Source organism: Colias philodice, chromosome 19 (genome assembly GCF_061535455.1).
Source record: "Colias philodice isolate Cphi_HAF_F1 chromosome 19, ilColPhil1 Martin Lab GWU primary, whole genome shotgun sequence".
In the NCBI taxonomy this organism is placed as follows: domain Eukaryota; kingdom Metazoa; phylum Arthropoda; class Insecta; order Lepidoptera; family Pieridae; genus Colias; species Colias philodice.
In genome coordinates, this window is record NC_143104.1 from 8,426,959 (window position 1) to 8,451,675 (window position 24,717).

Here is a 24,717-nt window from a genome sequence, read left to right on the forward strand (position 1 = left end):
ATATTTGACAACTTTTATTGCCACTTTTATCCAATAAATGGATGAACCAATTTTGAAAAAATATGTCTTATTGTACTTTACACGTCATGTCTTTCATTAGATACGTCACTTGAGTATATTTGATAAAATTCATTTATTTATTCCCACTTTTACCCCTTTATCAAATAAATGGATGAACCGATTTTGATAAAATTTGACTAATTGTTTCTGACATGTCGTCTATTTTCATTTGATATATCACTTGGGTATAACCTACATTAACAACCTACATTAAGAACTAACATTCGTTTTTTTCATTCCCACTTACCCCTATATTATAATATAATAATAAACAACTAATGTAACAAAAAAACGCATCTAATTCGTATTACCCGTTAGCGAGCTACGGTGGCACAGACAGACACGCAATACACACATAGCGGTCATAACACCCCTCTTTTTGCGTCGGGGGTTAAAAATATAATACCTACGACATAATTTCAAAGACCTTTTATATAGAAAATTTACCTAGAAGTAACCATAATGCTATTTGTGCAGGTTTTAGACTTATGAGCAAAAATCTAAATAAAGGTCCTTTGACCCCCCCTACTACCCCCTCAGCATAACCACCCCCCCCACACGCTTGGGGTCTTTCGATATGATCATCTGGACATGTCAAGGAATAACTTTAGCGTATAATTTACGTAATAAAGTAATTCATGTATAGAATGCCTTAGCAAATGTTCGCTGTGATTACTTAAATGGTCATAACTTTTTTATTTATGAACCGATTGACATGAAATAAACACTCAATGTTAAATGAAGCTTACCGCAATATATTAGTGAAAACCGCATCTAAATCGGATAAGCCGTTTCTGAGATTAGCGTGTTCAAACATACAGACAAACAGACAAACAGACAAACAGACAAAAATTTTTTTAACAACAGTTTTGGGTTTGGGATCGATTAAGTAATAACCCCTGCTAATTTTTTTTTACATATTTTCATTGTACAGACACCACTTTTCTAGAATTTTATTATATGTATTGATGATGATGATGATTGTATCGAAGCGAAGGTCTCTAAGGAATCAAAGGACAATAACTTAATAAAATAGTTTGCGTTTGGTAAATGGTGATATAATATCCACTATAAAAATACAACGGACGTAGGATTCCACCGAGAGTGTTAACAACTAGGTAGTGTCGGTTTGTTTTTGTTTGTTCCCCGTACAAGTTTCTCGGAAACTCTTCTAACTCTCATTGGAAATAAATTATTTTTCTCTCAGTGCGCTTGGGGCTATGAAACCGGCGGAATCGTATTCGAAAAAAAAATGGAGAATGTCTACAAATTACAATTACTATTTATTACCTAGTGGTTTGGCTTTAGATGCTGCCGTTCTTCTTGTCTGAAGGAAATTTAAATAAAACCAAGAAATAGCATAAATTGTAATATTATTTATCATTTCAAGAATCAAGATGTCACGGCTTGAGGAATAAGAAATATGGATCGTTACATTTTTACTTACCTATAACTATTTCTAGTTAGACTTATTAAGTTTGATTTACACCATGATATATGATAAAATTACGAATAGTTATCTAAGTGATCCTTGTTTTTTGTTATTATGATTTATTTATAATAATTTTCTGAAAGAAAGCACTAACTTAATACCACTATGAGCTGCTATATAACTTACCAAATTCCAAAAACAATAAAGTACCGCGATAAAATTCGCAATTTGCGCGGCCCGCCGCTGTCGATCGTGCCAACGCTCTGTCGTCAATACAAAGTTCTGGGCCAATGAACACATAGTAATGGAGGTTCCTTTAAAACGTATTTTCCTATTGTTATTTTATGATCGCTGCTATTCCGAGCACTTACCTGAACGCGGCTCGCTACGTGGTTGACATCGCAATATTGAATCGTATTCTCCGATGTTTTTCTTTGCGAATATGTATGGGAATTTTTCAGGGATACGTGTTTTTATAATAGCGTTTGAGTGTGTGTGTTTTAGAATTTGTAGGAATAGCTTGTTATTATTTTGGATAGAAGTTCAGACTGATTTTTTGGATCTGGTAGGTATTACACACGTCGGTCCTAAAGCTTACACGTTTACCAGTGTATCAACTGAACAGTCAAAGTAAATTTTGAAAACTAAATACAGCAAGTAGGTCTTGACATATTTGTATCTGCATTATTTACTTCTTCCCACTACTCCTTTATATCTAAAGTTTTTATAATTATTTATTAACTCTTGTGAGATATGTAGGTAATAGACAATAACCACGCGTCACTTTTTAAAAGTATTTTTAATCGTATCTTGTTTAGGTTTTCTTAAATCTCATCTGTAATTAAAATCCACTTCAACTCCAGTTCCACAAACGTATCAAGCCGCATTCATCAGACCGCAATCACTCAAGTCTGCACTCAATATTAATAAGTGCAAACACACAAACACCGACTCGCAGCTGTTTATTCGAAGCAACGATCAAACACGGCAAGATGCACTCGTATAATTAATTAAGCTGTAGACGCTAAACCAAAACTGGTGTAATTAATCCTATTATTGGCACTCGTGACGTCAGCGGCTGTTTGCTGAGGTCTTGTTTGTCTTCGGGTATAGTTTGGTGACGGCCGGCGTGGTTGACACCTGGGTGAGGTATGGTTGGTCTCGGACAGGGGTCTAGTGGAAGTGGTTATCGATTGGTCCCGTGAACTGTTTTATTCATGATGCGCTACTTCGCGCTTGTAGTTATTAAGCTGGGAGGTTTTGATTGCCTGCTACTGGCTAGCTTGGATTAGGTGTAAAATAAGGGGTATATGAAAAATAAAAAGTGTTTTCAGGTCTGCTATTCGATACAACAAAACATTTAAATCGATGAAATGAATTAGCTAACTATATACATTTTTCAATGTAAAAATTTTATAATAAGAAAAATGTTTTATTTGAACTGGGTAATAATTTCAAGCTTGTTGAACAAGCATCGGTGGTTCAGTGGTAGAATGCTCGCCTGCCACGCGGGCGGCCCGGGTTCGATTCCCGGCCGATGCAAGATACTTTTTACATCTTTTTTAATTATTAACGTTATTCAAATGGAATATAAATATTTGTATATTTTATAAATTATTCATGTAACATTAACAATATTTTGTTTTGAATAAAATTATATTCCGCTTCAAATCATAATAAACTTTGAACAATGTACAAAGAAAATATCGAACTTAATTGAATTTACAATTTACACAAGTCTGCGACGGATTTGTCTAAATATAATTGATTCGGTTGACAGACTTGTCTCCAATCGCAAACTTCCAAAGAGCAAGTTGAATTCCCAAAGTTTATGTTATCGTTGATATTGAAGATAAGGCTTTGGGGCATCTTCGCTAATTCTATATAAATCCCGCAATTGGTCGCCGTAATGGTATTAAGCCTTAGAGCATTATTAAGCCGATGTTTTGTTTAACCAAGTGTTTTATTTATTCGTGTTGTTTGGAAATTTTGTGAGTGTTATTGCTAGTGTTGTGAATTTTCTTGAAGGCTTTCTTCTAGATTTTGTTACGTACGTAAAATAATCCGTAGAAGTTGTCTTTTCGTGTTATTTTTTTCTTTTTATTCGTGAATAGGTTTTAATGTGTGTAACATTAATATATACTGCTTTGTTTATGATTTTATTATACGGTCTTTATGATATTTTCAGCCAAAAATATAATTGTGAGACTCTTCCTTACTAGTAATACTTCTACTTTTCTTTATCTACCCACACGCGTTGATTTCTATACTAAGTCAAATTATTAATTAAGTAATTAATACTTTTTTATTAACGCTCTATTACTTTAATTTATTAGTTAGAAGAAGAATTTGAAGGACTATTTTAAATATACGTAGGTACTATTATCTTTATAACCTCGTTGTGTTCGTTTCAAAAGTATAATTTATTATAATATTGATTCCGCTGTCATTAAATATTTGTATAAAAGATGGATATCCCACGAAATTAGCGCAATTTGTTATCTCCTCTGTATTAATGAAAACGCCACTTGCCTGTCAGCTTAATATAACCCCAAGTGCTCTAAAGCCTTTAGTCTTTCTATTAAACGGCCCGTCTTCGGATTCCGCTGAATAAATTATGATAATTATCTTGTCAGCCTTTAGTGTAACTTTGAATTAAAAGCCAGTTGACTCTTTATTGTAGTCCGTGATGGTAGGTTTTGTTAAAACTCTCAAGACAAGAAAATGATTACCATTGTACAGTTATATTTCGAATGGAAGAGAGGAGAGTCAAAAATGTAATTTGATGAATTAATTAAACGTATATGACAAATTAACAAGATCCTCTCACATAGGAATACTCAGAAAATCTCCCGATAAGTTAATCTGTACCACAAGTATAATAATATCACATGCAAACAGGACAAATTCCATTGAATCCTCTATGATATGTTCCAAAGTATATGCACCGAAGGGAGCGTACGTAGAAGCGAGTTACGGTAGCGATTATTTGAATTGCATTAGTCGTCCTTAACAGAATCTGCGGTCTCATGTGCTGGATTGCTCAAATCCGGTCTCAGATTAAACAACAATTTGCCCCGGCTATTCGAGTATGTTCGGGGATACTGGAGAAATATTTCTAAGGCGGTTAACTGACTGGCGACTGCGACGGCTTGCGACATTTTGCGACTAGAATAGAATTTGTAACAAGCAAAAAAAGTGAGAGTGGGGAGTGGGTACGGGTACTCGAGGTATTCAAAGATTCCCTTTGACAGTTCTTATTTGTATTAAAATGACAAATACCTATTTACGAGCGGTCGCGATGTGGGAAAGAAGTATTAAGGAAGTAAGTGTTTTTAAGTAAAAAGCTGATGGTGGCCTAGGATTGTTGAAATATTATTGTCATTTCTGTTGTTGACAATAATAAACTTATAAATTTTGTAGAGCATCTTCGATTTAATTAATCTAGTTTAAAATTATATTTTGTTTCACTTTATTTCTTGAATTAGTTTGTTATTTTTTCTGTGTGAGAATACTTTGGCTTTAGTCGCACTATGGCCGGTGATAAAAGGCCTAAATATAGATTTGATTTAAGTTGGGGTCTAACGATTTTCCAGCGGGTAAAATTAGGTGTCCTTACGGAGACCATATTAACGAACAGATTTTAGCATAAAATAATAACTATATTTAATTACTAGCTGTTAGACACGGCTTTCACCACGTCTTAATACGAAATTAACAGTAATGTCTATCTGAATTGGATCTATCATTATGTATCATATTAAATGAGGTCTGAATTTTAATTCCATGCTTATTTTACAGAAAATGATTGTTTCACAAAAATATTAATTAAACTTGGCCGGCACATTAAAAATCATACGTATCATTAATCATGCGTTTGTGTAGGATTTGATAACAAAGTAAATAATAACCTCAATCAATACATTCAGTAAAAAATCTTTGCTACAAAAAATATTAATCATTTTCACTAAAAGTGACATTCGATTTCAGCACATGTTTATTTAATGAAAATATTTCATAGGAATACACAGTAATGGCGTTGAATAGAATTATGAAAAAGGGCGACGTTCAATATGGCAACACATTTTCAATAAAACGGCATAAAAAGGCTTTGAATTTCCAATTGAGATTTATGTATGTGTTCGTATGGAATTTTTATTGTTTACGGTATAAATATTGGGGTCCGTTATTAAGTCGCGTTACGGATTCTCGACCCGTGTACATCTTCAATTGGTTTTAATTAATTTTCATATCTACTGCCTTTTATAAGGACGCACATGTGACGGTTGTTTACGTTTAGATGCCTTGTTTTATTGGAAATAACGCGAATTTTTTATTAAATGTTGTTATTGATATTGTAAGAAGTACTGTGTGCTAAAGATGCTTATGCATAGTAGGTATGTATTAACATTTAACTAATTAATTTTGAAAAATGTTTACTAGTCATCTTTTATAGTAGAATGTTGTAGTAGGTAGGTTTGCTACTTTCTCGTACCTAAAATAGTTAAATCAAAACTTAATTAAAGGAGCTAATTACATATAAAAGTTATGAGATAGTAAATGACTCCTCTAACACAAATTAAAAGCCACGTATAAATGGAATTAAATCGCAAAAATGTTCGCATCGCAGATTTAGCAGAATCGAGTTGAAGAATTCCTTGAATTCCTTGAATATTCTCATATTATTGAAGTCGCGTCTTCAACGTAACCGTAAAGCGTAAAGCGCGAGACAGCGCTGCGATATTTCCCAGAACATGTCGCATTCATGGTCGCTCCAGCCGCTGTCAGCGGGCCCTATGTGCAATATTTAAGTCCACATATTTGTTAATTCTTAGCTCGATATTAAATTCCAGCAACGTTTTCAACGTCATTTTACAATGTGTTTGGATATTTATGAATAACTTAATGCAAATTGAAAGCGCTTTTGTGTCGCTTTATTGCTTTGATTGAGAAATTTAATTAAAATCATGAAGTCGTATCTCGTTTTATGTTGGAAACTAATACATTGTACGGTACGAACCGCAACTTTTATTTAAGTATAAAATTTTGTGGATTTTTCTATTCAAATGAAAGCCATATTTATTATATTTATAAAATAAATCCGCAAATTAATTGTGAAATGGAAAAAAACCTCTCCATAAAGGAAACAATTTCTTAAACGTAACCGATGACACAAAGGTTCTTAAAGCCCAAACTCCCTCGCGGACGTCAAATAAATTTCCAAACGAAATTTCATAAATATTTTTGATATATTCACGGTCAGGCCTTTCATACTTTGCCCTCGTGGCTTATCTGGATAATCTGAGGATTTCCCACGGATTTTTTTTAAACGTTCGTGCGTTCGCTTATTGCGTTTTATCTTAGCGTGACGCGCTACTACAAATATGTTTATTGTGGCCCGAATCCGCTTTAAATTTATGTTGTGTGTATCGATGATAGAAATTGAAATAAATGAATATTACATGTTGGTTTATAATTTTTATATCGCTGATATTGTAATTCGGTGAAGGATAGGTAATGTATTAGGTAGGTAATTTGTACTTTGCATATATTTGTTTAACTCGCTAATTGCCTTACATAGTTATATTTTAATTATTTTTTATACAAATATTATTTTTCCAAGTCGGTTAATAAAACGGGCACGTGTAGAGGGAAAGCAGCTCTTTATAAAATTTTAATTTAGCCCTCAGGACTTTGTGTTACGCGAGATTCTATAATTAAACAAGTTCTATTGACGCTCTCGTTAAATACTCTGATGTTTTGATAATAAATTACACAGGCCAGTATGAAAATTTTATTTTGTTTCGTTTGAATTTGAAGTAATTGTAGACCGTACAGATAACGCGCGTCGAATTGTATACGTGATTTGTTTTGTTGTTGTTCTTTTAATAGATAAAATTGTATAGAACGAAAAATACTGATAGAAAGGTTTCGAGTTTGTAATTTTTCTAAAATCAAGGTTTTATTTCAAATGTATACACAAAAATGGTTTTTGTTTTGAAATAAATTATATAACTTTTACATAACACGGTGATAGAAAAATATACATAATTAATATTCGTAATAATACATAAACGTTATTTAGCTTAGCTTTATCTTTGAGAACACTACGGGAAAACGAAATTCTTGGAACATCGAATCAGCATTTCCGTTTACCGTATCATCACTACATAGTATAAAACAAAGTCGCTTTCCCTGTCCCTATGTCCCTTTGTACGCTTAAATCTTTGAAACTACGCAACGGATTTTGATGCGGTTTTTTTAATAGATAGAGATTCAAGAGGAAGGTTTATATGTATAATAACATCCATTAAATAGTGGAGAAGTACTGTTATTTTTGAGGTTTCTAATGTGATGTCGTAAATAATTACATTTTTCCGCTTACATTGCAAATACAAGTTTTATCAAAATAATGTACTAAGTATTGTACACTTTGAAAAGGTCTACAGAAAAGTCCGCGATGGTATATGTCTATCTCTTATGGATAACCCACAATAACTTTTTTTTGTCATTTACTTTTTACGACAAATAATGGTTAATTTTCGAAGCGATTTTAACGAATACAGCATTAATCCTTAACCAATTAAATACCTTGAATACATTGTTCATTCAATATAGATCTATATGGCCCTTTACACCGTATGATTTAAGTGAATATTTTCGAAGATATTATAGATTTAAAAAAAATTGCGGGACGTAACGTTTGCGGCCGACCGCCATTGCACCCGTGCGAAGCCGGGGCGGGTCGCTAGTTTATAGATAAAACTTATTTATTTCGTACACCTATTAATTTATATGATTCATTGATTATTCATTAACTAATAAATACGAATATTTAAATGCGAAAGTAGCTCTTTACATTTTTATTCCCGATTCCCGGAAGGATGAATTTTAATAAAGATGGAATCTTTGCCTTCTCTCATACATACTCTTTCTTATTAGATAAGGGGATGAAAATTGTACGGCATACTGTTCACAAGAACTCGTGAATGAAAAGTCCAGCAAATCGATAGTACAAACACATTACTAGTGACTGTACGTACGACAAAGTGATATCTAGATGGCTACATAGATATTATTTACTTCAAATAGTATCTATTGTAATAATACAGAACACACCATCAGAACACTGTGATAAAGTTAAAATAATTTGGAAAATCCAAAAGTGCACGCCTCATAATTTTTTTTTAATAAATATTTATTAATTATTATTTTTGTTTATTTAATAACAATTAAACCACATCGAATCAGACCCTGAAAAATGAAAGGGTTCTATTCCTGAGCATACTCAAGCGTAAGAGAAAAAAAAAGACTCGATTAGTAAAGTATTTCGGTCGCTATCGTGTTAACAAGAAAAAGGATCCGCACATACAGACACACGGACGTCCAAGACAGAACTTTTTTAAACTGTTTTTTAACTAGTTTAAATAACAAAAATGACATCAAAAATATCATGAACGTTAAAAATAGTGTTTTTTCTTAATATGTGTGTGTATGTATTATCTTACAAGTGCAATGTATGATACATAAAGACATTTTAAGTTTGAAAAATCAGATGTTTTGCGCGAAGTGACAGTAGTACCCACCTCAACGCTTCGCTTATGAGGCGTGCAATAACTGAGATAAACATTTTAAAATTTAACTAACGACATGCAACACAGAGACGAAAAAGTTTCAGACGATGTAAAAAAGCCTTATCAGTCAGAATTTTCTATCCTTTTAAATCGTACCTAATATTGAGATGCTCATCAGTGTATACTATTTCAGACACAGCACGGCATGCGCACACCGCCAGTGATGCCACACTGCTGACGTCCCCACGATGGTGCTGTCATGGCGCTCGCTCACCCTGCTGGCCGCGTTCGCCGCGTGCGCCGCGCTCCCGGAGCCGATGTACCACAACCACTTTGCGGTGCACGTGCCGGCGGGCAGGGAGCACGTGGACGATATAGCGAAGCGGCACGGCTATGTGAATCATGGACAGGTGAGTGATATCACGCTGCTGACATCCCCACGATGTGACACGTGCTGTGACAGTCATTCGTTTTGGCCGAGCTGAAGTTAGGCGCGAGTCGAACTATCCAATATTTTTGACAGCGCTGAAGTTAGGCGCGAATCGATGCGTTGAACGTAAACTGCATTCAGTTTAAGTAGAACTGATGTTGAACACAGCTACAGTTATAATTACGTTGTCTGTCAGCTGCTTTAACAGAATCAACTGGTAAGCTGTTCCATAATGACTGCTGCAGACGTGCTGACTGACCGGTTGGCTTGGTTGGTAGTGGCCTGCCTTCCAAGCCTGAGGTCGTGTGTTCGATTCCCACCCGGGGCAAATATTTGTGCGTTGAACATAGATCTTTGCTCTGTGTCTGGGTGTTAATTATTTATATATAAGTATTTATTTAAAAATTATATAGGTATGTATGTTTATCAGCCATCTGGTTTCCATAACACAAACGAAAGCTTAGTATGGGATCAGATCGTGCCGTGTGTGAAAATTGTCCTGAAATATTTATTTATTTATAATCATACCTACTAAAGCTTGCCAAACTTAAAAGATGTATATCGAAATGCAATTGCAAGTTTCAATACAAAATCATCAACGTTCAGTGTTACGAATATATAGCGTGCCCTATTAAGCCATTATAAACGTAGCAAAATTTCTTAATAATAGTTAATACGTAGCTTATTTCTCAACGTTGCTGTCTGTTGGACGCCGCCCGTCCAATTAAGCCTTCTACTTGATTAATGACCATTACCGAGGGTTTACTTTTCAACTAGGTACGCCTTTCATACTAAATCTCGGTGCATAAGTTGAAAAAAAAACGCGATCATTAATTTAAATGATGTTGTGTTGAATGCAGCGGGGTTGTGTTATACGTGTGTTATTGACTTGTGAATGGCAAATAACTTGGTACGAGCTCTGCGGAGCCGCCAGTACTTGACAGTCTTGAGAGGCATTGCTATGGCACTAGGTAGACGCAGTTTGTAACGTATAATATAAATAAGTATGTAAATTTGAATTATTTTATGTCAAGTGCGTTTTACTAGGAGTTTTATTTAATAAAATTGAAGGACCTGTTTTATAAAAGTTAAGAAATATAGCGTTTTATTGAATAATTTGATGTTCTGACGAGAAACGAATTATTATTGCATGCGAAAGGTCATTTTATAACGCAAATATTCGAGCTTCTATATTATCTGTGATGTTTTTTTTTAAATTAAAATATTGTATTAGAATTATTTCATCAAAATGTAATCGGTTTAATTAATTTTCCATCAAAGAGCTCACAAAATTTAGCCGAATCCACTCGCATAATCTCATAATGCAATTACGAAACGTCGATTATTATCTGTATCATATTGAAAACGATCCACAAAGTGAAATGCTTCGCGTAATCCATCAAATATGCATTAGCAAATGCGTCAATGAACAGAAAACGCCGCGTTCCCGAATTGATTACAGCCATTCGGCATTTAGTCTTTGATCGCTCGGCCTATGCATAGTTACTCCTCGCTTAACATATTAATGATGTTTAGCGCCTGTGTAAATGCACATTAATTATGTTTCATTGAAACTGGGAGTTTCTATGAACGGTGTAGCTATGTTTCGTTTTGGATACGTTTTATAGGTATATAGAGGTGGTATAGTTAAGGAACTTATGGAATTAGTCTGTGGCAGCTAAGTCCTCTTCATGTCCTCTTTTATTTATTGCACGCCTCATAAGCGAAGCGTTGAGGTGGGTACTACTGTCACTTCACGCAAAACATCTGATTTTTCAAACTTAAAATGTCTTTATGTATCATACATTGCACTTGTAAGATAATACATACACACACATATTAAGAAAAAACACTATTTTTAACGTTCATGATATTTTTGATGTCATTTTTGTTATTTAAACTAGTTAAAAAACAGTTTAAAAAAGTTCTGTCTTGGACGTCCGTGTGTCGCGACCGAAATACTTTATTATTCGAGTCTTTTTTTTTCTCTTACGCTTGAGTATGCTCAGGAATAGAACCCTTTCATTTTTCAGGGTATGATTCGATGTGGTTTAATTGTTATTAAATAAACACTTTATTTTTTTTCTTTATTCTGGAATCAATTTTAGGCTGGTATAAACAAATAAACAAAAAAATATATACTTGATTGACTTTATTTTTCAACGGGGTGAATGTTAAAATTTTTTGATTAAAACTTGGCCGTTGAACGAAAGTCACAAAATCAACACGACGTGAATGTAACAGATACGCTAAAAATACTCGGTGTGTCCTTTCATCAACAGTATCTGATATTTCTAATGAATTTTCGAATCGTCCATCACCATACAATTTTCATTTCATTCATATTTTTTTAGAACTTGGGTACTTAGGCATAAAATATTTCTCGAGACGATTATTTTCTTAACAAACGAAGTTTGTCGTAAATAGAATAGAAAGAACAACAATAAACTAAACAAATATCTTCGTACAACAGCGTTTCAGTAAAAATATAGGCACATAAAGAGTGCCGGGAGTAGATAAAAAGTTTACCGATAAGTACAACAACGGTCCCGACTCACAAATATATTTGGGACACTTCGTCTTCGAATCGGAATCACGATAGCACAGTCTAAACTAAAAGGCGCTCCATTCTCAACTGGGAATACAGCGGGAGCATTCCATGAATCACATTCGAAACATTTCCCGTCGTATTATCTACAACTTGCTTTTAAAAGTGAAATATTAAACCGATTCAATGTAGATTTGCTGGAGACGGAGCGCGCTACGTTGCGGTGAGATTAATGATGGATCAAAGGTCATATTGACGATTTTGGCAGCGGTTTTCTGATGAAATTATTTGACTGAACTGGCTTTCGATTTCAATTTGATATTTTATAGAGGTTAATCCGTGTTTTCGGTCGGAATTATGATGGAATTCTTTAGGCATTAATCTAATTGTGAAATTGAAACTGGGCTGGTTTTAAAGCGTTGTAAAAAATCAGAATGTAGTTACGATTAGAAGAGATTGTTAAAAAATCTGATAAAGATTTATATCACATCGTATTTCTCTGTATAATCTTTACATTCGATGTAATTTCCTAGATAGTATAACGCCGTATATCCGTCAATTACACCATCTGACCTATCTGGAGTCCGTGCAGACGTTTGCCAATAACATTATCATAACATTCTGAGTCTGGCTCCTGCGATACAGTAATAACAGGAATGGCCTAGACTGGACATGTTATTTTATATAACGAGAATACTGGGCTCCGTGGTCAATGACAATATATAAGGGTATTAACGGAGATTGTCTCAGACTCGCTCTTGAGAAGCGTTGGCTGGGACTTCTATTAGGAATTCTATTTTCTATTTATGTCCGTATGGGGTCGTGAACTCTCAACATGATGCTGGACGATTGTGAAGCCAATTAGTGACGCAAGTCCACAGCTATTTTATCTCTTTATAATTTTGTATAACGTGTCGCCAATGAGTGTGTAATGATCTGAAATTATTTCTGTGAATACAGCAGACCATACCAATTAGTTTAAATTACGTTTACCGAATACGTTTGTACGTAGTGATAATTTAAATATTTAATAGCAGAATTTGTTTTTCGATAAAATATTGTTTTGATTGGATTGAAAACATTTAGATCTATTTGAATTACGCAATATTTATGGTATCACAAATAAATTGCTCATTCGATTTTGTAACGTATAACTCAGTTATATTTTCTGGTTTGTAAAACGATACTATGTTATTATATTTATGGCTTCATTTTGCAATCACACTATATGAAAATTGATAACATCATCTGTATAGAAAAGGAAGTATATGTTCAAGACAATCCCGTAATAAGTAATCGTGTTAAATACCGAAATAAGCCTTTAAATAAACCTTTAATTTGTCATGGATCAAATGAAATACATAACAATACAAAATTGAATATACTCTTCCTTCTTACAATGTAAAAGCCTGGACATATACAATACTGAGACCAACAAAAATGCACGTCCTTTAGCAGCGTCTTTCATTTCTCGGAATCTTACTTAAATCTTCAGATCAAAAGCAAAGATCCTCCGATTACATTACGTGAGTAAGGGCACTATATGCATTTTTCTAGACTTCTCGCTTTTGACCGGGGAAAGTCTTTGAGATTCGTCGAAATGCTGAATGGTACGTCTGTCCTTATCTGAATCTATTTAATGCCAATGGACGACGCTATCTCCAGTACTCTTTAAATACGTGCTGCACTTTACTGAAATGTTCCGTACATCGGATATTATTCCTCTGAAAGTTTTGTAGCTACTCTGACGTCGTTTAACAGTTCAATAGATGATTCGAGTAGGTACTGTGTAGGGTTCGAAATGGCAATCTGTCTATTCTATTTCTTACTGTAATATACCTTATATTATCAACGTAGTATGAATTTCATAAAAAATATTAAGGAGTTTCTATAATTAGGAGCTTTTTATTATGTTAGTGAACTTAGCAGATCATTTTTAGCAGATCAAAAAAAAATGTGAGTTCTTATCGCGTGCAGTTGAGTTCTACAGTTCCTGATACTTTTTAGAAATAGTTCTGGCGTTTTTACCTTAAAAAACGACATTTGAAAAAATGATCTGCCAACTTCCCGTAGCAGAGCATTTTTAGCAGATCAAAAAAAAATGTGAGTTCTTATCGCGTGCAGTTGAGTTCTACAGTTCCTGATACTTTTTAGAAATAGTTCTGGCGTTTTTACCTTAACAAACGACATTTGAAAAAACCCGACCTGGACCCGGCTTAACGTGATGCTAAGACGTAATGCTACGACGTGATGCTACGACGTGATGCTACGACGTGATGCTACGACGTGATGCTACGGCGTGATGTTACGCTGTGATGCTACGGCGTGATGCTACGGCGTAATGCTACGGCATGTGTTACGGCGTGATGCTACGCTGTGATGCTACGGCGTGATGCTACGGTGTGATGCTACGATGTGATGCTACGGCATGATGCTACGGCGTGATGCTACGGCATGATGCTACGGCATGATGCTACGGCATGATGCTACGGCATGATGCTACGGCATGATGCTACGGCATGATGCTACGGCATGATGCTACGGCATGATGCTACGGCGTGATGCTACGGCATGATGCTACGGCATGATGCTACGGCATGATACTACGGCATGATGCTACGGCATTAAGCTACGGCATGATGCTACGGCATGATACTACGGCTTGATGCTACGGCGTGATGCTACGGCATGATGCTACGGCATGGTGCTACGGCGTGATGAAATATGACATAAATAAATTTTCTAGTGTTTCATTTTACGCGAGTATTTCTAAAAGTATCAGGAACTGTAGAACTCAACTGCACGCGATAAGAACTCACATTTTTTTTGATCTGCTAAAAATGATCTGCTACGGGAAGTTGGCAGATAAATTTTTTCAAATGTCGTTTTTTAAGGTAAAATCGCCAGAACTATTTCTAAAAAGTATCAGGAACTGTAGAACTCAACTGCACGCGATAAGAACTCACATTTTTTTTGATCTGCTAAAAATTATCTACTACGGGAAGTTGGCAGATCATTTTTTCAAATGTCGTTTTTTAAGGTAAAAACGCCAGAACTATTTCTAAAAAGTATCAGGAACTGTAGAACTCAACTGCACGCGATAAGAACTCACATTTTTTTTGATCTGCTAAAAATGATCTGCTACGGGAAGTTGGCAGATAAATTTTTTCAAATGTCGTTTTTTAAGGTAAAATCGCCAGAACTATTTCTAAAAAGTATCAGGAACTGTAGAACTCAACTGCACGCGATAAGAACTCACATTTTTTTTGATCTGCTAAAAATTATCTACTACGGGAAGTTGGCAGATCATTTTTTCAAATGTCGTTTTTTAAGGTAAAAACGCCAGAACTATTTCTAAAAAGTATCAGGAACTGTAGAACTCAACTGCACGCGATAAGAACTCACATTTTTTTTTTGATCTGCTAAAAATGATCTGCTACGGGAAGTTGGCAGATCATTTTTTCAAATGTCGTTTTTTAAGGTAAAAACGCCAGAACTATTTCTAAAAAGTATCAGGAACTGTAGAACTCAACTGCACGCGATAAGAACTCACATTTTTTTTTGATCTGCTAAAAATGATCTGCTAAGTTCACTAACATCTTTTTATTGCTAGATGCTCGCTACCAATATTCTACCATCAATACGAACACGAAGCGATATCTAGCTTTATTATCAGAATTTATTGCACTATATAGAGATAACATTTAAACTGTTCCTGAAAATTGGTACCAATTATGAATAAATAAAGTACAAATTATTTTGTTCCAAGTATTCGATTGTTACGTTCACGCGTTACCGTGTTAAGCATTAGATATTAACCTACAATATGTAAGTCGTTACCACATTGTATGAAAACACGTTCAGTTAGCACTGATTAAGATTTCGCTGACTTTCGCCTGGTAGCTCTGAGCGATTATGTAAATGGGATACGTTAATTATATTCCAGTAAGGAATTCAATGTTATCTCGTTAAAGCGAAATTTACCAAGTTTGAAACACGACTGAATCAATTTAGGTTAAGCCTTGTTAGCTTTTGTCGTTAGTAGCTTATTTATCGTGAAATTTGGTTTTATTTGCGCAGTTTGTTATAATACCAGGATAGATCAGATAACTATGTTACGATTACAAGACTTCATTATTTTCAGCTGTGCAAGCGATTTGTTACTCCCGTTGTGATTTTGATTGCGTCATTAGGTCTTTTCATATGGAGTTGACTGTAACGATGGAGTAGAATTCAAGACGGATTATAGTATGTCAGAAGATGGTCAGAAGCTTCGTTGCTGCAAATGATTTCAATATAGCTATATGTTCACCTTTATTTTTATTACACGCTTTATATTAGCTTCACCTGTATGTTTGTAACCGACTTCTTGGGCGCGATTTTGACCCACTTTAAACGGCCAGATTTCGTTCAAACTTTGTAGATTTATTGAGGACCGATGACAATACACTAATTTGGTAAAAATTTTTTATTTTTTAGTTCGGTTTTCTATAAAAAGCGTGTTTTTTAGTTTTTTTAAACTATTATTATTTTTATTGCATTCCAGTAATATGATGATGTTACTATGTTACGATGAAACATAGGATAAATTATAAAACCTAACATTTGAAATCTTATCATTCAGCTTGATATGATATGAATTAAGGGAGTCGTTTACTATACGTAACAATATTTTTTTTTCGATAGCAATTTAATACGACAAATTCCTTGATCTCGACCAATATTCAGTATTATCGAGCTATAAGGTCCCAAAGCGATACTATTGGTAGGTACACGTTACAGTCGCTTCGCAAGTGTACGGCGGAGTGTACACTACGAGCGTTTTGTTCAGTTCCTGGCCCGGGCCACGTACAGTGTGCACCGTCGATGGCTCTTACGGGACTGCGCTAGTTCGCTTTATAAGTACCGGTATTGTTGGTCTCAGTTTTGGTGTAGTTTGAGAGACGGAGAATATCTTGACCACTATAGATTATTATCGAGCTATAAGACCCCAAAACGATACAATTAATAGCAACATATCACTGTCGCTTCATACGTGTAGGTGCGGTGGGGTGTATGTTAGATTTCCAATCGAAAATTTTCTGAACCCTACCGTACCTATAAGCCCTATTAACAGAAATAAAAATTAAAAACACGAAAGAAGATCATAGCAATGTAAATATATAAACAATGCAATGTAGGTACGTTACTTTAGAATAAACTTCTAATCTTTTCCCTATTTACACAAAAAAGTACAACAATAATATGATAGTACTTCAATTCCTAAACAAATAGACATATATGTATGGATTTATATCACTGGCTCTTGGTCTATTTGGAATTGTCCGTTCGGCAGGCCGGAGTGTAGTGCACAGTAGTGCATAACAGCCGTTTATCGTTCACATGCGACTTGCTTATTGAATGTACTGTCTGTTAGTATTTTCTAGTAGGAACGTTTTATACTTATCGTCTTTTCATGGCGTACAAAGATACGAGATTATGTGTAACATAATCATGTGTAGGATTTAGAAGCAAGCAAATGAGACTTGAATAGAGATGAAAATGAACTTCGATTTAAATTTGTATGAGCAGCTAGTATAAGCAGCAAAAAACCGAAATTGTGCCTAAAAGTATTAAACGTAAGAAATCGAATAATTCCTTGCATAATTCATAATTAATTCCGCTACAAATACTTATAAATCTCCCAATCATACCATTATCCGAACAAAATTCGGCAAATTCAAATGAGGAAATTAATACTCAATTCGTTCTAGAACACGAGGGCGCGAGTTTTAAGTGTAATTCAGAATTTAACTCGAAACAGCCGGCCTGAAACTACCCATTATATGGCGATAAAGAACTGGCGTCGCCCTAATTTACACTCTGACTCACTGCGATGGCTATTTTCTCAATAATTACAGAACGAAATGAAACGGTCTATTATTAAGGGAAATTATTTACGCCAACGTTTAACACAAAGTACTGTGAATAAACAGAAACGTATTACTCGAACACACATACGTTCGAACGCATTGTTTATTTCTCTCTGACACGAAGCGACGCTGGTGTCACTATTTGCATACGGCACGCAATAAAACGTATCGACGCGTATTGTTCAGACGCGTCGTTTTCCACACACAATGGTGCATTAGGACGTAGAGCACAATCCCATTACCGACCCGTAGCCGTCATACATCCGACGGCGGTTTGACGAGACGCCGCGAGAGGACGCTACCATTTCCAAGACGACACTCCGAGACACGTAATGTAATATTCTTCAGAAAGGAAAACCGTGACAGGTGCGAGCATTCTCGAATCTCGCTATGAAAAATGCGCTCAGAATTATTATATAATGCAAGAATGTGTCGAGCAATAGACGCGCAAATGGATCGTTGGGAAATCTTTGTATACGTAATAAGCGCCAGATACAGCAGATGCTCCGCTCCATCTTCGGCTTATTGTATCGCGCGCTATACGCTATATGCGTAAATATGATTTGCATTGTGCTTAATAAAGTCATGACAAAAGCGGTCCCGGGACGGAAGGAACCGGCCCTTCCCTTTCGACCTTTAGGGACTGCGAAAATGTGACGAAAATCTGAGTATTTTTAAAATACATGAATGCTAATAATGGACTTGAATGTGCTCCGCTAATGGCCAAAATTGCTTGCTTGTCCACGTAAACTTTTCTGCTGAAAATACGGTTACGTCAGGCGCGCTTAAGCATTGTTCCATGTATGAGGTTTAGATGAAAATATGAGATGGACCGGATAATTTTAGCCGAAAGTTTCAAACGGGGCCCAATTTTTAATTACAAACTTCGAGAGTCGAGTATGTCAGAGCTCCGAAATAAACTTGTACCGTTTTGTGTTAAAGGGCGTTATACGAGCGAAATAGAAATTTTACGAGAAAACTTTTGTTTAATTAATGTGACATATTTGTTCAACTTTGCGTCGATTTTGAGTATTTTCGTTATATTATGATGATATTTAATTAACGAAATGTTATTCTGTACTTATGAACTGAATGATGAAACTTGTTTCACTAAAATTAGTGAGAATTCATACAAATAACGTATCTTGTACGTACATCATTAAGACTTGTTACCATTTGAAACGTAATTAAGATTCCACTTACTATGAAGTTATTATTGCTAAATACTAAGTTACGTGCAGGTTTTATTATATTTCCAGTCTCTAGACTCTCAACTGCGCACAAAGGTCGTTATATCACGTAGCTACATTAAGTTTTCCCACCCAGCCTTGGCGTCTTAACTACACACGAAATTATATACAAGGAGAACACGCACCGACCCTCCGGCACATTATCGCAAAGTATGAAATCTGATTAGCCGACGCGGAACTGAACAAAGCGTCCAGAGGCCGTGGTTATTATGTCGGAGCGTCGTCTAATTAATCGGATTTGCGGAATGTTGTATTGGTCCGCCAGTTTCTACGTCACTGCAGCGTTAGGTAGGTATAACATCGTGATGGACATGCGGGAATGAGACTCTTATTTGTTTGGGATTTGGCTGCTGGCATATTTGTCGAGTGTTGCGTTTGTGTTCGGTGTATATGTTGTGTAGGTATTTGAATTGCGATTTGCGACACGATTGCACGTTGGCAAATATAGTTATTGATCCCATATATGAGGTAGAGATTGGATTAAAATGCTTATGGATGATATCGGCGATTCGTGCCTGAATTTACTAAAATTGGATAAATATTGTGTGATATTTCTAAACCAGTTATTTTCATTAATACTGACATTTTTAGGATGCGACTATTTTTAAATGTATCACATAATATCTTACAGCATATTAATTTACAAGAATACATTGAAATGCTAACAGAAAATCAAACTCTGTATTGGCAGCCTGTCGCAAACGATATTGGTATATCTATTAATGGCAAACATGCGAAGCCCTAGTTCAGCATCGACGCCCCAATGCTATAAGCAATATAGCAGCGTCACAAGTTGTGACAACGTAGGCGTTATTAAAGCTCACGCTTCAAGAGAAAATTAATCGAGGTCCCGCTAAGGACGTAAGTGTCCCATCTTCCGAGCGACTTGGCGTTCAGAAGTTTTGCCTAATTGAATTGAATTTAGCCGCTCAGCCCCCGGCGCCGACCCGTCCCTACCGCTATTTTTCGTACGAAAAATGTCATTTGTTCTTACACCTTTTCTGCCATCCCTCAGGCTACTTGAGACGCTGTAAACCGTTATATTTTGCCGCCAAAATGTTTGCACAGAATGTCTATTTGAATATTTTTCACGGAGATAATGAGTCATGGACGATGGTGCGAGAGGTTGTGCTTATTTTTTTGTTGTTATTTAAACTTGACTTTGGAAAATGTTGAACGTGATGCTTTTTTTACGTATTTTAGTTGATCCCGTTAAATATTCAACAATTTGATCTATATTATTGCACGCCTCATAAGCGAAGCGTTGAGGTGGGTACTACTGTCACTTCGCGCAAAACATCTGATTTTTCAAACTTAAAATGTCTTTATGTATCATACATTGCACTTGTAAGATAATACATACACACACATATTAAGAAAAAACACTATTTTAAACTTTCATGATATTTTTGATGTCATTTTTGTTATTTAAACTAGTTAAAAAACAGTTTAAAAAAGTTCTGTCTTGGACGTCCGTGTGTCTGTATGTGCGGATCCTTTTTCTTGTTAACACGATAGCGACCGAAATACTTTACTAATCGAGTCTTTTTTTTTCTCTTACGCTTGAGTATGCTCAGGAATAGAACCCTTTCATTTTTCAGGGTCTGATTCGATGTGGTTTAATTGTTATTAAATAAACAAAAATAATAATTAATAAATATTTATTAAAAAAAATTATGAGGCGTGCACTTTTGGATTTTCCAAATTATTTTATTATGTTTTGGTATTTTAAACTGTGATACGATTTTTGCATACACGTTTCGAAGTTGAAATCACAAAATTGTTATTTTTAGAAAAGCTTCATTGTCACAGAATGGCGGTCTTTGTTTGATTTTAACACTTTTACAACTTCAAGATTAATTCTATCTATAATCTAATTTAATATGAGTCGTCGTTGTTGACGTGAAAATTTGTTTACGAAATTAATTTTCAAACAACAATTTGATACTGTTTGATAATAATAATGTGTGAAGTTCCTTTTATCAGAATACGTGTTTATTCTTATGGCTCGTCATTACAATTACGGCGCGGCGTCCCCTAAGGTGTAATCGACCAATGGAATAGCTTCTTGGCGTGTATTTTCGGATAAGTGTTCTACATCCAGTTTTAAAATAAACTAATTTAAATTAGGATTCACGAATAAATGTTGCAAATATGGACATGCCAATATTATTCATATTAGTTTTATAAGAGACGTGCTCAACGCATTTTTCTTTATAAAAATTATAATTGAGATAGATTAAATGTTTTACATTTTTTGTCAACTTCAAAAACTGACAATATCATTAAACAAATTTTTTGTTATATTTTTCTTTGCTAACCCAGATAAATTCTGACCGACTAATACAAAGATTTGTCACGTCGAATGTTAAGCGTTAAAGTTGTAATTGAGGTTTTTCCCACTGCTGGCTGTCTGGCCCCTCCATGACAATGTAAAGTACAATATAACATTGCAATTCAATACACCAAAAGGTAATGTGGTGTCCCACTGACGTGCGAACTGTGCGAAATAGCAGATGCTTGACTACACCCATACAAACACGCGAACTGCTGTTACTACGTAATGTGATACGCAATGTGTTCCGACACGATATGTTATGTAGGTGTACGATAAAACGCATAGGAGGCTATTCGTTTTGTTTATTTGGCTTGCGTGAATGTTATTGCATGATTTGAAATACAAAAAAGGGTGTCGTATTTTTTCTTTAAAGATCTATCTGTAAATGATCGAAACTTAAGTTAAATTCAAGCGGGAAAACATGATAGAAATTCTAGATCTTTCGTTATAATGTTAACTGGTATAAATAAATGTTTTACTGTATCTTCACAAATTGGTCGGATTATACAGCCTATCGTCAAATCTGTAACATAAACATAGAAAGGAAAATGGCATCATCGCCAACACTTTTATCATAAAGATAAATATCTCGTATTACCATGGACTTGAGTATATAGGTCCATGGTATTACATTGATCGTATAATCTAAATTGTGAAATAATAAATGGCAGATAAAAGGGTGGATCATCCTTGGAAGTACAATCCTCTTATCAGAGTATCGATTGTGACAAGCATCGGCTTTTCCTGAATTCTCATTATATTCGGACAAAATATGACATTCCTTTCCTGGTATTTCTCATTAAACATACATAACGATCACTCGTTTTCCTAACAAACTGAATGCCATAAATCGCAAAGTAATTGCATTCATACTAGAGCAATACCTACACTTTTCAACTGAAAAATATATAGCAGATACTTAGTAAAGATATGTGTTTTGTTATCAAATAAATTCGGCAAATCATTGACCCATAAATAGTAATTACGAATAGGTAAGTACGTGTTTATTGTAATTATGCCTAATCACTCAAACTACAATACACCGGCACATGCAACGCATGTCTACCGCCAATTATTTCGCCCCGTCAACATTGCTTTTAAAAATTATCTGCGAGTTTTAATTATACTCGCGATAACAATGATCGATGTTATCTTTTCCTTGTATGTCAATTATTTTAATGTTTTGTGGGGTTTATTGGCGAACACGCGACGAAATTAAGCTCCGTTGTACAGAGTACACACTATTAGTTATTCCATTGTGTGATACTGGGAAATTTTATATGAAGTTATGAAAAGGATTTCTACTCTGTGCTTCTATGGTTTTATTGAAGAGATATATCGACATAGTTAATATAATATGGAACGTTCTTTTCAAACTCTTTCATTGCAACATGAAAGGAGCGACGTTCTTTAGTTAAATCCAGTCTGATTTTATATTTTTCTTTTAGATGAAATGTCTCTATTAAGACCAACCGTTAATACTATTAAGAAATGCAAGGATTAGACGAGAAATATAAAATAGTTTCATATCTTCATTCGACTTATCTGCGGAGCTAAGAATTCTCTTGCAAAATATTTCAGTTAAGATGTACGCTTCACAAATTTGAAGGTTCATTTTATTAAAGAAGTTACTCCGAAAAGAGTTTTATCGCGGGGCGTTTATCGCTAAAAGTACTCGGAAAGGGAAACGTAATAACGCGGATTCAAAGCGCTGATTATGTTAATATCACTTAAAATACATAGTAAACACAATAAACGTAAAAGATTCGCTTATACAATCCCGCTAAAGCTCTTCAAACAACGCGAGTCATTACGCTATATAGCTGTCGCGGAACAACATTTTCTTCAATTTAATTTCGGCAGACTGCCTCTTGGAGACTCCTCATACTTTGTCGCATCGCTTCGGCGCGGCTTGTAGTTGACGTCCATTAGTACAAATTAATAATTGTATAATTGCGCAATTAACATCTCAGTGGGATTGTATCTTTGAAAATGTTGTTGTTTATTTACTAATAGCCGTCCCTCAAATTTTTCACAGTCAATTGCTATTTATTTTTTCAAATAAAAGTAGCTCTTTACCTATTTATTAGCTTTAATTTAATAAACAATTGATCGCCACAGATTGCCAAAATTTTAAACTACAATTTCTGGTTTCCATGAAAGTAATTCTAGTCCATCACACTAAAACAGAGGAAAGATCGCTGCCTTTAATCTTGTTAAACACCATAATTTGATTCCCAACCACTACTACATATCCACAAGGCATTTAACAGTAGGTATACATCACTGTATATAGTGTCCAACGTTTAGTATTGTAGCATGGTTTAGTTGAAGTTTCGTCAGTACGCGGCGGCGCTATGTGATATTCATTTATTTTATTTCCCGTTAGATGAACGCTCCGGGCACGCTCCGGGGAAACAAAGCCATTTCCGTGATAAAAGCTATCGTAGGGCGATGACGCGTGAACGGCCTGGACGCTGATTATTGTTACAGATATACTATATAATATGGTGTAAGATAGGGTAAAGGAATTGATAATGGTCTATGTTATGGTTGTGTTTAATGTAACGTAGTAGTAGTCTTGCTGGGAATGAAATTAAAAATTTAATCTTATATATAAAAATGAATCGCAAAATGTGTTGGTAAGCGCATAACTCGAGAACGGCTGAACCGATTTCGATAATTCTTTTTTTATTATATTCCTTCAAGTACGAGGATGGTTTTTATGTAGAGAAAACGTAAACATGTACCACGGGCGAAGCCGGGGCGGACCGCTAGTATGTAATAAATATATTGTAAGTAATTCTGAAAATATGAATCTTGAAATGAAGCACCGTCATATTGATAACTGTATTTATTAATGGCTGGGTGATATGTAATACATAGTAAGGAATAAATTATGTAGCTATTAAATAATAAATATCTTTAAATAAGAAAATAATCTAGAATTCACTAAGCTAATCCTGTATACCTACACGCTTTTTTTGCCAAAGTACGTAATTGTCATATCAACGAAGTGGGGAAATCGAGTTCCATATAAAAATACAGTTTATGGTTTGTCTAATAAATAGACTTCTGCCTAAATTTTCTTAGTGGTTTGCGTGAAAAACTGTTCGCGCGTATCCGCCCTACCGTAAGGCTCTAAACGAACTAGCCTCGCGTCGATTTAGCGC

General features: G+C 35.0%; 1 protein-coding gene and 1 non-coding gene across 3 annotated transcripts in view; both read left to right on the forward strand.

Moving 5' to 3' along the window:
- Nucleotides 1–24,717, forward strand: part of LOC149480081 (furin-like protease 2) — a 224,507-nt gene that overhangs the window by 163,950 nt on the left and 35,840 nt on the right. For both annotated transcript variants that reach the window (XM_089707161.1, XM_089707162.1), the window contains exon 2: nt 9,260–9,476. In XM_089707161.1, coding sequence (XP_089563287.1) covers nt 9,315–9,476 — 162 coding nt within the window. In that variant the 5' untranslated portion in view covers nt 9,260–9,314. The remainder of the gene's footprint in view (nt 1–9,259; nt 9,477–24,717) is intronic.
- Nucleotides 2,964–3,034, forward strand: TRNAG-GCC (transfer RNA glycine (anticodon GCC)). Its single transcript has one exon. It is a non-coding gene; the product is annotated as a tRNA-Gly (tRNA).